Source organism: Oryza sativa, chromosome 9 (genome assembly GCF_034140825.1).
Source record: "Oryza sativa Japonica Group chromosome 9, ASM3414082v1".
Taxonomy (NCBI): domain Eukaryota; kingdom Viridiplantae; phylum Streptophyta; class Magnoliopsida; order Poales; family Poaceae; genus Oryza; species Oryza sativa.
In genome coordinates, this window is record NC_089043.1 from 18,056,268 (window position 1) to 18,072,485 (window position 16,218).

The following is a 16,218-nucleotide window of genomic DNA, read 5'->3' on the forward strand; positions in this document are numbered from 1 at the left end:
CTAACGAGCTAGCTAAACGAGTAGCTCGTGAGCTTGCAGTTAAGCTCATGAGCTAAACACCTATCTTGGCAGACTTATTAAAATAACTACAAGTTCGAGTCAATCCGAGCCGAGCTCGCTAGTTGTGGAGGATTCACATACGAAGTCATCACCAGGTTGAGTAGATGGCCCGAGTTTTGCAAACACATTTTCATGGGTAATTTTATCATCCTTAAAAAAAATACCTGAAGGTAAAACATGTAAATTTTGGTATTTGCAGGTACCAAGTATCTCAAGGTACCCAAAAAAAACTTAGGTGCTTTGATGTACATTTTCAAGTACTATAAAATTTCTCCATTTTCGTTATATGGAAGGTCCACAAATGAATTCCACACCACACCTACGTGTACTAACAATTATACCCCACAGGATCCAACACTTCTTGACGATGTACCAAATTTTCTAATTTGTTTATGATAGAATTTGGTTTTTAACTTTCCTAAATAAAAATGCACTACTAAATTATTCTCTTCGCTTTTAAATAATTTTTATATAATTGATATAACACTATTCAAATATATCAAATTCAAAATTCAAATATATCAAATTCAAACCTTAACCACCTTTTTTTGGAAAATTTATCCTACTCAAAATATGTTATATTATCGAAGTATTTGACGCTATAAATATAACAATACAACTTTCATTCGTTAACAGCTTCAGTGGATGGAGTATTCTTTTGTTTTTTGACACATTGAAATTTTGGAAAATCAAACATCGCATCATTTATACTTTCAACTCCCAACTCCAAGGCTCCAAGCCCTCTCATATCTGTTTCGATTCTCATGAACAAAATGTACAAATACAGATATTCTTCCAGTAAAGAGATGATCGAGGAAACAAATTAACCCGGAGGACAAGTTCAAATGAGAAAGCTCCATCAATAAATTTAAAGAACAATGAGCATTTGTGCAACCTCGGTCAGAGTTAAAAAAAGAGAAGACCATTAAACGCTTCTAGTTCCAATTGAGCATTCCTGTCATTCCAGCCTCCAGTTACCATTCAAGATTCTAAAAATCGGCAGATTTCACACCTGAAAATCCATCCCGGATCCACAGGTAAATTGCCGTGAATCATGATCGAGTCGTTCAGTTTCAGATTGGCAGTCATGCCCTCATGAGTAAATCTTTGGTTAAATGGCACGTATCCTCCTAGACCATTTGTCACTCACTCGAAGAGCTGAGAGCAATACAGCCACACGCGCAATCTGCATCTCCTCTGATCACACATTCGGCATGGAAAACTGCTCTCACCGGCCGGTGGTCGGACAACCTGTAGTTGCATGTGTCGTATTGGATTTGCTTCAGGCCCTTACCGCGCCAAAGAATGCGGTCACACCTGCGCAAACAAGGAAGAAGAGGAAGCATCTAGGCCGTCAAATTCGATCAACATCAACAAGGTCAAAAGCTACTCAGCTGTAAGGTTCAGGTCTCGACAAGCTGACCATGCTGGGGCACGCTTCTTTTTTCCAAGCGCACCGTCGAAGCACCAGTAGTACTGATCGGAGTTGGGGTGGTACTTGTAGGTGGGAGAGAACGTGATCAGCCCTTCTTGCCAACCGTCGAAATGCCGACCCGTCGAGAACTCGATCAATAGCTACAATTGCGCCAGGAGATTGAGAACGGAAAGAAATATGTACTGTGGAGAATTTGGTAATTTATGCAATCGTGTTGTCAACAATTGGTTAAGATGGAAGGTTCAAGATAGATCGTCGAACAATACCTGGTCGTTCTCTAACAGGATGGACCAATTCTTGTCTTCCACCAACAACCTTGTCTCAGCCTCTTCCAAGGATATCCTATAATTTAAGTCACCGAGCAAAACGACTTGACTGCACAGATGACAAAGAACAAACGATATAAAGACGATAGACAAATTATTGGTACAGTATAAATTGATGAGAGATGATGAACTGGGTGATGTATGCACGATGGCATTTAATAGCTTGTAGGATTCTTAATTCTTAGATGGGTACCCCTTATTAGGCAGGGGACGATGTACGATTAGCTAATTAAAAAATGTCATGCCAATGCAAACTAAGCTGCAAAAGGATGTGATCATTAGCACAAAAGTACAAAAGCTAACCCATGTCTAGGAGTAGGGATCTATATGGTTGCTGATACTGATGACAAAAGAATATGGAAAATGGCTAGCTAGGGACCAACGATTGAGAAAAGAGGACCAATTTGGTGGTCCATTGAACAAAACTAAAAACACAGGAGGGCAGTGAGCTGAGATACTGTTGTGCACCTACTCGTGGTCAAGGATCTTCTTTGGCAATTCTTGGGTTGCACCACCAGGAAATCTCGTCCTCACGAGTATATCCGCAGCATCAAAGTTCCTCAGCAGTACATCCCCTTGTTTGCCGCCTGAAGCCAGGTGACAGCAAACAAAGCAAAAGCTCGTCTCGTGTAGCACAAATCGAATTGACACCGAGCCCTGCAATCCACATATCCAAATGCATGGTTATGTGATTGCACATACGGAAGGTATGACCCTCTTACTTCTGATGTTTGCATTTTGTGCATACCTTGTTCCCTAGGTAGCCCATGATGCCTGAACCAACACAAGACACATTCAGATGGTGAATGTATGGCCTAAGATTGCTTCTCACCCAGACTGACATAAAGATGCCCACCATCTGCTTGTTCATGATGCATCTAAAGTGTTCTTCCTGCGCAGATCTCTCCGTTGCACTGCTATTTGTGATTTCTTGATGCAACACTGCTCCTCTTCTCCTCCTTTTGTTTAGTGCCTCCCCAATCAGTGAGTTCCACTTTGTAGATATACAGCTATTCCTAGGACCAAGCACGTTTCTTGCGTTGAGTGGCACTATCTCTTGGAACCTAAAACACCATCAGCACAGAACAAAACAGAACCATCAACAATTAGATCAGTTAGCCCCCTCAACGAAAAAGAGAGGATGAGTTAGAAGGTTGAAGTGAGCTAAGTACCCAAGAACGTAGATGTCATAGGAGTTAGCTGTTGAATCCATCCAATCCTCCAAGTCTAGATCACTGGATGGTGTCATACCACCAACATTCCACGTACTAGTGAACACCCTTCGAACGAACAACAAAATATCCAAATCATCAGATATGAAATGCAGTGAGCAAACTTACAGGTGCAATGAAAACTACTACAAAAATCACCTGTATCTGAGTATATCATTCTGCCCATCCAGAGGCCTCTTTCCCAAGGTTTCATCCACTACACCTGAAATCTCAGAAACTGATCGATGACCACACAGCTGCTGGCGGTGCGATAGCTTACTTGGAACCAATCTTGGCAGGATGATCTGGAAGAATAGCAGACATTATAACACTCTGCAACCAAGATAAAATGAAAGGAGGAGTAGCGGATACTTGTCTGTCTGCTCACATGTTTCTCTCCCATGATCCTGCAGGGACGGGGAAGAGATCGTCTCCTCCTCTAATAGTAGCATGCAGGAACCTACATGCATGAGCAAGTAATCACCAAACATGGAGAACTGCTGCAAGATATATAGCTAAGCAAATGGGCAGGAAAGGAAAGGGAGAGAACAGTAGCTTTGATGTTGACAGAGTTGCAGGTCAAGCTTCTCATTGTTTCCAATAATTTCAGAAATCGGAACATTCAGATAGTACAGCACATATTCTGCTGAAGGCATGTTAAGCTTTTTCTGGACCAACAAGTTTACTGCCGGTTCTGGTCTTAACAAAGACAGCAGCTTATAACTTATATTTTAGCATGTCTTGTGTCCCTGGCTCTATGCTAAAGAATGATTACAGAGGCAATACAAAAAACAACAAAAAAAAAGTGATCAAGTGGTACAAAAAGTAATGCAAATATGCAATCCAGAGTGTTCTGATTTGCGAGCTATATTGTCATGCTTGACGGTTTGGCTCATTGGCTGAGAAGAAACCATCCTCTGTTGAATAATGGCTGGCTGGTAAGAGACAAAGGCACACTTGGGCAACTTGCCTACCTAATATTATTTTTATTATTATCTGTTTGTTATGCTACCATGGGTTCTGGCAAGGCAATCATGCAACTTGTGTTTGAAATTTTCCAGAATTTGGACTCATGTACCTATTTGCATGTGTCTATTGTTTGAAGAATCGTAGCAAGAGATCTCAAGAGTGTAGCTGCTTTTGCCCTGTAGTTGACTGTGGATAGATCTCTGTAGGTAGCATAGGTTCTATAGACCTATAAAACAATTCTACTAGGGTGTTAATGCGCTTAATTATGTGCAGTTTTCTAACATAAATAGTCATAGTTGGCTTACCTCTGCATGAACTCCAAAAGGTAGATATTATGTTTGATGGTTATCAGATTGCACTTCTCTCCAGAGGATAAAACTGTTGCAAATGGTGAATTCCTGGGCCACCTAAAAGTGATATCTAATCGAGAACACTCGTTTAGCTTTATATTTTGTCTATAGAAAATATGAAGACACTATAATGTGGATCGACAAAAGCGCAACTCAACATTAAAAAATGAGGGACAAAAAAAGACAAGCAAGCACCTATAGGCATGCCCACCGTTCATTCCCCTGAACAACCAAATTGGTAGATTCTGGCTAGTCCATGTTTCTTCATTTGACAAGGCACCATTCACATGAAACAAGCATCGTTCTTTTATGCAATGGCAGAAACCAAAGTTGGTCCAAAAGTGAAGAAATTCTGTTCGTTCATTTCCCTGATACACCTAACTATGCATTGGCTTGCAGCTATGCACAGCTGTGGAATCTAAAAGATTATACATTTGTATCCTGATGTGAGATAATCTGAAGTAACGAAAAATGGACGGTAGTGATTTCCAATCAGTCTCCAGTCATTACTAGTACTACTAGAACATAGCAGATGTATGTATTAGCTGTAGAGTATACTGTTGTTGATATGATTTTCCCATAAATGAGATCAATTTACACATAAAAGCAAGAAGAACGATGTAGAATTTTATGACTTATTCATGATGGCATTATGTGGATACCTAAACCTGGCAAAATCTTTCACATTACTGAGTGGTATGGATGGAAAACGTATGTGAATAATGCCAAGTAAAATTGGATTATCACCATTTCCATCACCATGATAATAAATATTTTAACTGAAATAAACATGACTTGATTGCGCATAACAATATAGATTTCTATCTTAATATCAATCACCAGATCACCATAAAACCCACTATCAGTGGAATAATGGCGTAACCTATCCTGCAGTTTCTTGCAGATTGCAAACACAGAGAGCTATCATGCAAAGTAGCTAAATTCTAAAAATGTTAGGTGTGAACTTAACTATTTAATTTCAAAATACACTTAATGTTAATATCTAGTATTATCCCCTTTGAATAAAATGAGGTAAAAATCAGTAGTGACTTGTTTTCTGTCATATCGTACCATGCACGTCTTCTCAAGAAATTAGTGCTTTTGGATGTTACAGCTCAAAGTTGTTTTTCTTATGTGGACTATTGATATGCATTTACAAACATTAACCAAAAAAAGTTAAATACATTCTAGCTCCATTTCTGGACATACCAGGTTTTAAGTTAGTTTGGTTAGACTTGTATAGACCAAACAAACAAAGAGTAGCCAATGCACCACGACTTATTTTCCTCAGTATTATATGCATGTTAAAGGCAATAGATTAATGGGACAAGAAAGCTCTGAACTTTGTGTAGCCTGAAGAAACAATAGGGTACCAACTCACCGAAGTTGTGTTGCCAGCCTAAGATGAGGGCAACAATGAAAAGAGCGATAACCCAGTAGTACGCTACAGCTCAGCATATGCACATGACCTGAGATTTTGAGTAACATAGCTACCAGAGTGTCCATATCAATGTGATCAATCATCTAACAATGCTGTTGAGCACATAACGTTATTGAATAAATAAAGTAAGAGAGCATCTAAGCTTTGCTACATTCTACTTCCTCCGTCCCAAAATATAAGGGATTTTGGATGGATATGACACATCCTAATACTACGAAACTAGACAGGAGTCTGTCCAGATTTGTAGTACTAGGATGCGTCACATCCATCTAAAATCCCATATATTTTGGGACGGAGGGAGTAGATGTTTTACCCCCACCATGAAAAGATTGGTTGAGTTGGGAGCACATTTTTATGATCTTCGGAAATCAGAAGTCAGCAAATGTTTCACATGCATATCCGTCTGTTACAATCGTCAAGTCCTAAAAATAGGTCACTACTCTTACTGACATGCTTAAAAATGACAGCTGTATATATGTTTTGCAAGGCATGTGAAAAAGAAACGATAAGATTTGCTATAAAGCAAAGAAAGATCGAAAAGGTTGTTTCACAAAGATAGCAAATACTATCATTTAATGCAAAATGCACCTCATGTTGGTACTTGGCACTCAACCATATCACAAAATCTTTCAGATACGGAGATCCTGGAACATATCTTTTGTCAGATGCTCCCCTCAATATTGTTCTACATGCGTGGCAATGTAGCAGCCACAAGGGCACCATTCAATTAAAAGAAAAAGACTCCATAGTCCAATGTGATTATAGATCAATATCCATCTACCATAAATTAATGAGTGTCAATCAATAATTGGCCTTGAAGAGTTCAATAAGCAAGTTGACACACCTTTTTAACCAAAAACTGACAAATTTGATGAGAACTTGGATCACTTAATCATTTTACACAATCTTTTCATCTAGTTACAGTTGCAGCACTTACCATTATCATGACTTCCCAATGAAGGAGCAGCTCATGCGGTTATATCAGATAGAGCAATTTTAGTAACTGTGATCAACACTACCTGCAAGAGTTGCAAAGAAAGTAAGAAACAGAGCTAAATATTATTATGAGTGATGATTGCAGCACATACACAAGAGTAAGACTTCACCAATTTGCAGAAATTGAAAAGCAAACAGTGTAGCACTCTAGCTATGCCAGGATAGAAAAGGAAGAACCACAAATTATTGGGACACTATCGACAAAATGATTGACTTATAAAGAAGTGTTATATCACCTGCTCGTGCAGTAGCACAAATGCATCAAACAAGAACTGAAAGAGGTACGAATGCACATCATACAGAATGCGCAACTAACACAGGGATGCAGGTAAGCAATATCTTCAGTATTTAACACAAAACAAGACAGCCTATCACCTTTCAGTTACAATGTAGAGAAAATGCAGTTACAGTCATAACATAGAATTAATCATGGCCTTATATAATCCTATTACCTTTGAATGACAACTTTTTTTTACATTATCATTCAGTTTCAGGAAAGCATATCTTACTACCAAAATTTACAAAGGAAAAAGTGACATCTGCAAAGTTTGTTTCCACCTTCCATCCCTTGCTTCGATATAAATTAAAGCACTGATAAGTGATAAAACCAATGCATTTGTTTAACTCATGACATGGACAAAATAACCATGTAGAACATAGAATTATGGATTCAGCAGGAGAAGCATATAATCATATAGGCCATTGTTGAAACATATTGCATTACACAAAGTATAATTCTACACTTAATGATAACAGATACAAGGGGGGGGGGGGGGAAAGAAGAACGTTTGCAGCCTCATCAGAAGAGGAAACAATATAATTATGATACCAAAATATTACAGCATACAATAATATCTCATAAAACCCATCAAAATGTTGCTGGATTTTGCAACCTTTGCAAGTTGCAACCATAATAACCAGTGTAGCTTTCATTATACAAATAAATGCCATTTGATTGTGTTACCACTACCAGCAACAAATCAAAGATTAATACATTATGATTGCATAGCTGACAATGCACAACTTTATGAGATAATGTGCACATCAGAAGCAATCGGCTGGCTTTATGCCTGAACCATTACTCCCTAATTATTAAACTATGTCATCAGATGGATGACAAGATAAACCATAAGAAATCAATAAGAATATCCAAAATCAATGGTGAACTCATGTTTTTCTTTTAGAATTAGTATTTACTAATACCATAATGAAGTACATGATTTTCAACATGACTCTAATCTTGCACTACTTACATCTCAGGTGGGTTAATTTCCCACCATGATTGAAATAACTAAACAAAAACCATCTACACAAAGGCAAAGGCAGCAATCTAAAACAAAATGTTTTACAATTAGCCTTTCTCTTCTATACCATGTTCCAATATCTGACATAAGTGGGAGCACCATATAGCTGATTCACTTCACCATCTCTGGAGAACATCAAGTCTTGAGCTTAACCAATTGATGATGTCATTTGCTATATCATCCCTTTCAGGTTCAAAGAGAAGATCATGTAAATATCCATCATACAGTTTTATAGATTTATGTGCTGATGCTGATGATTGGTACAGTCGTTGAGATGCTCCGGGGTCAGTTATTGTGTCAGCTGTGCCATGCAGAACTAAAAAAGGGACAGTTACTCTGCTTAAGTTTCTTTGCAAATATGATGATATCCGAAGAATTTCATTGCCAGTTCTAACTCTAATGGGTCCAGTATACACAAGTGGATCTGCATACTTGATCTTCAAAGCCTCAGGATCACGGGAAACAGGAGGTCCTCTCCTGTGCAAAGCAGCAACTCGGTATTTTGGAGCTAACACAGAGAAGATAGGTGCAACAACCTGGTATAGATAAACGCAAACAAAAAAAATAAAATCTGTAAATAAAAACTCATTCCAACTATATCCTTGATTCCTTGTTGCAGTCACCCAGTTGTTAATAATCACACAAATTACACTCCAGATCAAAAGTCAACAAACCACAGGCAAATCTTCATATGACAGAAAACACGTTGAAATTACTTAATAATATGATGGGAGTCAGACGGTAATTTTTTCATAACAGAAGTGAGATACTCTGTTTGTAGAAATTAACATGGGCTTTAGATATACCGCAGGTTAAACTGTATAGAAGTTGTACAGCCATTAACATAAGATAATAGAATGTTGATATCTCATGTGAACTCATACTCCAGTAAAATCAGAAGATTCCACTGACATTATGAAAATAAGCTTGAGAACATTACTTCATACCTCTCTGCTTACATTTTTTTAATTGGAATATCCAAGTCAAGAATTTCTTCTGTGACAAAAGGAATGTTTCAATCTACTCAAATCAACACTAGTAAACCACCTTACAAACAGTTATATGAGAAATTGACATAACTAAACAAGAAAATAAATAATACAATGACAAACGCCAAACAAAATGAGCTCTAGCAGGATATGAATGTATATCAACATATAGAAATGGTACAGATCTTTGGAATATCAACAATAAATCCTTCTTCTGTTGTTAGATACCAAGGTTAATAGTGTAATTTCACATTGAACACGTGAAGATAGCATCCCAAGTGCAAAAGGAATGCAGGGTATAGAAAACAAAGGCATATATAAAGTAATGTGCTTACTTTGATAATTGGATGAGATGGTTGAACATGAATAGCCGGAGATGTCAAGATCACACCTTCAACATGAACTTCAACACAAGGATCCAGGACTGCCTTTGGTTCACTCGCACAAAAAGGAAGTGAAGCTGGTATTTTCAGTTATGTGTACTCCCTATCACAAAGGCAATCAAACAATCCAGTCTAACAGCTTTTGTTGTACCAGTGTGTACCTTCAAAACAATAGCTCCACCTGTGGAGTGGCCAAATAAGAAACATGGCAAACCATAGTTTTCCTCCAGTACAACATCCTCTAGAAATTCTTTCTGCATGGAAAAGAGCATTTAGAGGTTCATGGAAATCCTGCTAGATATATATTTCTGTGCAGCTATTGTGTATCAAGAAAAGTACCAGGTCACCAACAGCATGATCAAGCGATGAAACATAGCCATGCACCCCATCACTTCCACCATGTCCTTCAGAGACGAGACAACGTACAGCATAGTGAAGATCAGAAGACCCGAAATATATACAGCGAAAAAAAAAAACAAAGTTGTAACTGGTCTCTAGTTTTGTCACTTCCTAGTTAGAAGCAGCCCATCGATAAAAAGGATCAGTTCACCATAAGGCAAGATATACCATATTGGTTAGGAGTTACTATAAAAGGTAGTTTGTTTTATAACAATACTTGTACAACATGACAGATGTAGGTACTCCTATAAATTATCTTAGTTGGTGATAGTTAATATTAACCTTCCCTTCAACATTGACAGATGGGACCACTATGAATATTTGGTAAATATTAATCTGCAACCACTGAATTTCATATTCAACCTCCAACCTCATCGAAGAAAAAAAAAGTATGATGGGTTTGAGTATTTTTGTCTGTAGCACCAAATTGACATTCTCCTGGTGATCAGGAAAAGGGCACATTCAGGCACTAAAAATTTTCCTGTTACAGTACAAGTCTAATGCCAAGCAAAAATTTTATTTGATACAAAATATTTTACAAAGTTACTGTGAAATTGAAGAGGCTTAGATACTGAACAAATCACATATGTGCCTGGTACAGCAGTAGGCATCCCATAACTCTGAAGTTCACTGTGGCAACAAAACAAAACAAACTAATCTAATGAGTCTGTCAATGGCCTTTCACTCTAGTTTTAAGATTTTTCAAATCTCCAATCTCAGGTAAACTGTGTAGTTAGTACAACCTGGTTCGAGAATCTTAAAGAATCACTAAACAACGAGAACATCAAACTAATCAAGATTTTAGCACAGAGTATGATAGTAACTCACCAATCCAGTCCATTGCATAAACTTTAAGCCCATGATCATTTAACAGCTTTGCAAAATGGTTGTACCTCCCACTGCAGCACACTAACTGATTGTCAGCAAGATCCACCATGAAAACCCATATTAATATATAAAATTATGAATACATATACCTATGCTCATTTAGTCCATGTAACAGAACAACGATGCCCCTGTAGGAGTTGAAAATCAAAAAACAATGTCAGGATACTTTGTCTAAACTAGAGTAAACAATGAAGAAAATTTTCATGAAATCCAGTTCCAGTACACCATTTTATGTGATGAACTAGAAAAGCATCCCATCATACATTTATACCCCAAAATAAAATGCCTCCAGTAAATTGAAAGTTCCCTCAAGTCAAGAAAATAAAGCATACACTCGTTCCATAACATTACTAATTTCTAACAGCGGAAGATATTGAATAAACTGCAGAGCCTTTTTTTTTTTGGTAAATTCATGCAGGCACTCGTTCCATCATGTTCTCTTCTGCTGAGAAAATTAAACATAAAATATCATCAGATAGTGCATACATGCATGGCTTCATCTTTCTGAACCAGAGAAAACAGAGTCCCTAATACCCATCCCAAGTGTCAGGTCCAGGAAATGGAAATCCTTCCTGAACCCTGAAGCAGCATCCGAGCAAACATGTTCAGCCACAATTTACCACACTATTATACCAACAAGGCCTACCATTCTTGGACACACTATGTTGGCCCAACAGAATGATTAGGCCCTTGTAATCTAGTCCACCTTAACGCTAGCTACTCTTATTATTGGTGAACAAAAAAAAGGCTTGTCATGTAGCCCTTCGTCTTTGCATGGGTCTAATCCCCACAAGAACATCACTCGTGAGGAACAGACAAGCTTCCACTCTCAGTAGAATATTCTGATACTATTTGATGATTCTATACTACAAGACAAAGGCCCCTAGGAAAGCAACCACGAAAAACAAAAATCTGCGGTTTATGCCCCCTGTTCGACAGTATCAACACAGATTGAATAAAAATCCCGCCAAATTAACACTACTAGCAATGCAGAGGGCGTGCCCATCATGGCCTAAACTTCCGCCATGCTCGTCAATCGCAATAAACGAATTGTCAAAACTAAGCGCCTTCCTAACTAGCAAAAAAATTGTAGATGATGAAACTAATATTGAAAGTGGTGATGGGGGTTGGGTAAGGGAGGGAGGTGTGAATACTTGACGCGATCGGCGGCGGCGACCGGGGTCCACGACTGCGTGAAGAGAGCGTCCCCCCTGGCCGTCTCGAACACGGCGAACTCCCTCCTGCTGCTCCCCGTCCCCGCCTCCTCCTGCAGCCTCCGGATCGCCATCTCCCGCCTCGCCGCCGCGTCCAGCTCCACCGCCTTGCTCCACCCCTCCTCCTCCTCCTCCTCCTCCTCCTCCTCCTCCGCCGCCGCCGCCGCCGCGGCCATCTCGGACGCGGGCGGCGGCACCGCGAGGCAGAGCCGCAGCCGCCGCGGCGCCCTCGCCTTGACAGGAGCCACCGCGACGACGATCCGCACCCCCGCGGCCGCCGCCGGCCACCGCCGGAGCGACGGGATCGCCGCCCTCCCCGCCGCAGCCGCCGGCGAGGCCGTGGGGGCCCACATGTCGGGGAGGAGGAGGAGGAGGGAGAAAAAAAACGCAGACGAATATGGAGAATGGAAGCTTCGCCTTCTCCGATGGTTAAGAAATTTTCTCGAGACTTTTATATTTTAGGTGGCGCTGGTCCAACGCGGAGGAGGTGGGCCCCGCGAGGAGGAGGGCGTGGCGTGTCTCTCGAGCGGCACGTGGACCCTGAGAAGGCATTATTAGAGCAAGTTTAATAGTATAGCCAACTAATAGCTACAATTCATCTATAGTCAATCTAATAGCTAATTTATACAATATTTACATACTACATTATTAATACCTAGTCCCACCTGTCATACACACACTGTGTCTTGGAGTCCGTGCTACTGTTGGCTATAAATCTGTAGCCCACTGCACTTCTCTCTTCTCATTTTGTCTTCTTAAAATATGTTTGTAGTTGGCTTATAGCCTGCTATTGTACCTGCTCTTACTAGTAAGGCCATCACCAATGCGGTGCTTCAGTCCGTGCCCCTAGCGACGGCCGTCCACTTTTCTGTCGGCGTCATCCCCTGGGAGAGAGCGCGTCCCTCGCTCGCTTTTGGCTGAGGGACGACGTGGAGCGACGCGTTTGGGGCGACAAGCTCCTGTGGACACCGGAGCTCCAGCACCAAATTCCCCTTTCACCCCTCTCCCCTCTCTCTCTTTTGTTCCCCTCGAGGTCGAGCCGGAGGAGGAGCAGGAGGCGGCGACGACTGCCGCGGTGGAGGCGGCGACGACTGCCGCGGTGGAGGCGGCGGCGACTGCTGCAGTGGAGGCGCGGCAGTGACGCTGGAGGCGGGGAGGACGGGGAGAGAGGTTGGAGGTGGGGCGAAGAGGGAGAGAGAGGCGGCACACCAGATCCGGCGACGGAGATGACTCGGTGACGACCGGCAATAGCGACGGTGGAGGAAGAGCGGTGGCGGCACGGCACGCCAGATCCGGCCTCTGTGCGCCGCTCGCCATCGTCCACCCCTCGCCGTCGGCCACCCCGCCCGTCGCTCGCCATCCGCCACCGCACCCGGCGCCGAGAGAGAGAGAGGAGGGGCGTGAGAGGATGGCCGGCACTGGTGAGGCGAACGGCGACGAGCGGCGGTGGGGCGGTGTCGTCACCTCGTCGAGAGCGGCTGAGCGGGCATGGTGGTCGGCGCGAGGGCGTGAAGGCAGAGAAGAAAAAGAAAAGGAGGAGAAGAGAGAAAGAGAGAGGGGGAGAAGAGAGGGGGTAGTATAGTAAAATAACTATGTGGCCTTTTTGGGTTAGGGACACTTCTTGGGCTATCAGGGGTATCCTGCATTGCAAGAGTAGTTCCCTAGAGAATGCCCTCAGTTAGTGAAGATACCCATGGAGTATCCCTGATTGTAGATGCCCTAAGTAGTCCCTCCGTCCCCTAATGGTCTAATATAAGAGATTTTGATATTTTATCACTCGTCTTATTCAAATAATTTGTGCAAATATGAAAAACAAAAAGGTGTGCTTAAAGTACATTAGATAATAAGCCATAAAAAAATAAATAATAATTTCAAAATAAATAATAGTAGTAACCTTGGGTGTCCGGTGTCCGAGACCCATATGTTAGTTGTAGATATATATTGTACGGGTCTAGGGTTATTTGTGACCTCATCTTTTCGCTTATATTTATGTTTATCAGTCAAAATTTGAATTTTCTTGAAGCTGATTTTGAGGTTTTCTTATCAAAGTTTATTTTTCAGCATTTGCTTTTAAATCGCTAAGAACACACACACACACACACACACATATATATATATATATATATATATATATATATATATATATATATATATATATATATATATATATATATATATATATATATATATATATATATATATATATATATATATATATATATATATATATATATATATATATATATATATATATATATATATATATATATATATATATATATATACACGTAAAATCTAAATCGAGAGCGCTCTCAATTTAGTCATAGCCTATCATCCAATCAGCTGTTGTCCAGATATGTCTTGAAGAATCTTACTTTACTATAGTACTAATTGATCAAGCAAGTAGAACAAATATTCCTATCATCTATGCTTCAAATAAAATTTTCTCTTAAATTACTCATCCGATTTACAATCCGATTACACCATTGTGTTCGTAACAATTAAATCTTTACAACAAGATCTCACATGATTATATTTTAATAAAAAATCACAAATTACTTTTATAATATATCTAAATTACTTTTAGATTTCACTAAGTTACTTCTTAAATATATAAAAGTAAATTCAATAAAGTTTTAAAGTAATTAACATATATTATAGAAGTTACTTTCTTTTTTTTTGTTATAAGTTACTTCTATAATATATATTATAAATTACTTTTAGGTTATATTGAATTACTTTTATATGTCTAAGAAGTAACTTAGTGAAATCTAAAAGTAATTTAGATATATTACAAAAGTAATTTATATTTTTTCATCAAAATATAATCATGTGAGATCTTGTTATAAAGATTTAATTGTTACGAACACAACGGTGTAATCGGATTGTATATCGGATGAGTAGTTTAAGAGAAAATTGTAGTTAAAGTGTAGGTGGATAGTGTTTATCATAGATGGAGTGGTACAAACCAGCTACCACTAGCTGTGTAGCCATGTCCATATATATAACATGTCGTTTTTCATTTGCAAATATGCTGAGCAAAACAATGGGGCTCTTGTTTAGGAGGAAAAAGGTAGAAATTTCGAAAGATTCCAACCCTATTGAAAGAATTCACTTGAATTAATGCCTTTGAATTAAAGGATTGAATCATATCCAATCCTTTAAAAATTCAATGAACAATTCTATAGAGAATTTGGAGAAAAGTTTCCTTTGTGTCAGTCTCATTCGATTCATGTGCTTTTTCTATGGTCCAATTAAACTGTTATTTCTATATTTTGCAATTTTATGTTTTATACTTAAGGTTAGAATACTTTTTTTTTTCTTTTTCTTCGTTTTTTTTAACTCCAACTAGAATTTTTTTTCTTTTTCTTCGTTTTTTTAACTCCAACTATTCAAGGTCACAGTGTCCCAGGACAGTTCAGTTCAGGGGGGAGGACGAGTGGACCGGGTGTATTTATTGATGAAACGGTGGTTGATCGGTGCCAGTGGGTCCCGTTTAGGCGTTTATCGTCAGCAGAGTCGGGTTTACGTCTTTTTTTTATATACTACCTCCGTTTTTTAATAAATGATGTTGTTGACTTTTTCTCACATGTTTGACCATTCGTCTTATTAAAAAAATTTATGCAATTATAATTTATTTTGTTATGAGTTGTTTTATCACTCATAGTATTTTAAGTGTGATTTATATCTTATACATTTGCATAAAATTTTTAAATAAGACGAATGGTCAAACATGTAAGAAAAAGTCAACGGCGTCATCTATTAAAAAACGGAGGAAGTAGCCAGCGTTGTGTTCCATTTGTTTTTAGTTGTTGGGACGATACGATGATAACAACGGAGGTAGTGGTGATTGAGAGATTAAGGCGAAGATAAAATGAGCGCAGTAAAACGACAACGTAATTGATATTCTTTCGTGCACATCTTGCTTTTCTTCTCTTCAATTTTGCGAATGAATTGTAGAAACAAATTAATGAGCTATTCTATAGAATTTCAAATATAAAAAAGTGAATAACCCGAATGAAAGAAAGGGTTTGAGTCCTAGCACTGTAAGCCCACACCTGTGTACACAGTAGATCGTTCAACACGTGCTGTGTGATTAATTGAGTTTTAATTATTCAATATTTTACAAAAACTTCTAATTTTTTTAATAAAGTATCATTTAACCGTCCGAAAAATGTGTTGATGAAATCTGAGGTAAAATCTATATCTTAATTAGAAAATAACAGTACAAAAAGTTTTTCTAAATATAAATG

At 39.1% G+C, this 16,218-nt stretch overlaps 2 protein-coding genes across 3 annotated transcripts; both read right to left on the reverse strand.

Annotated features, from left to right (window-relative positions):
- Positions 1-789: 789 nt before the first annotated feature.
- Positions 790-3,756, reverse strand: LOC4346970 (type IV inositol polyphosphate 5-phosphatase 9). Of its 2 annotated transcripts, none has more exons than XM_015795752.2 (8): positions 3,421-3,756; positions 3,192-3,337; positions 2,994-3,101; positions 2,570-2,885; positions 2,294-2,478; positions 1,762-1,870; positions 1,484-1,635; positions 790-1,377 (listed from the first exon to the last, which is right to left on the reverse strand). In XM_015795752.2, exons 1-8 carry the CDS (start codon positions 3,433-3,435, stop codon positions 1,203-1,205), a joined length of 1,206 nt encoding a protein of 401 aa, XP_015651238.1. In that variant the 5' UTR covers positions 3,436-3,756; the 3' UTR covers positions 790-1,202. The 2 variants fall into 2 exon arrangements, with proteins under 2 accessions (XP_015651238.1, XP_066160332.1); XM_066304235.1 differs by having other exon boundaries at positions 3,405-3,629.
- A 4,189-nt stretch (positions 3,757-7,945) lies between these two features.
- On the reverse strand, positions 7,946-12,389 carry LOC4346971 (uncharacterized). The gene is made up of 7 exons (XM_015795723.3): positions 11,906-12,389; positions 10,841-10,879; positions 10,692-10,762; positions 9,804-9,868; positions 9,626-9,718; positions 9,417-9,509; positions 7,946-8,628 (listed from the first exon to the last, which is right to left on the reverse strand). Exons 1-7 carry the CDS (start codon positions 12,316-12,318, stop codon positions 8,209-8,211), a joined length of 1,194 nt encoding a protein of 397 aa, XP_015651209.1. The 5' UTR covers positions 12,319-12,389; the 3' UTR covers positions 7,946-8,208.
- Between the last annotated feature and the right edge of the window lie 3,829 nt (positions 12,390-16,218).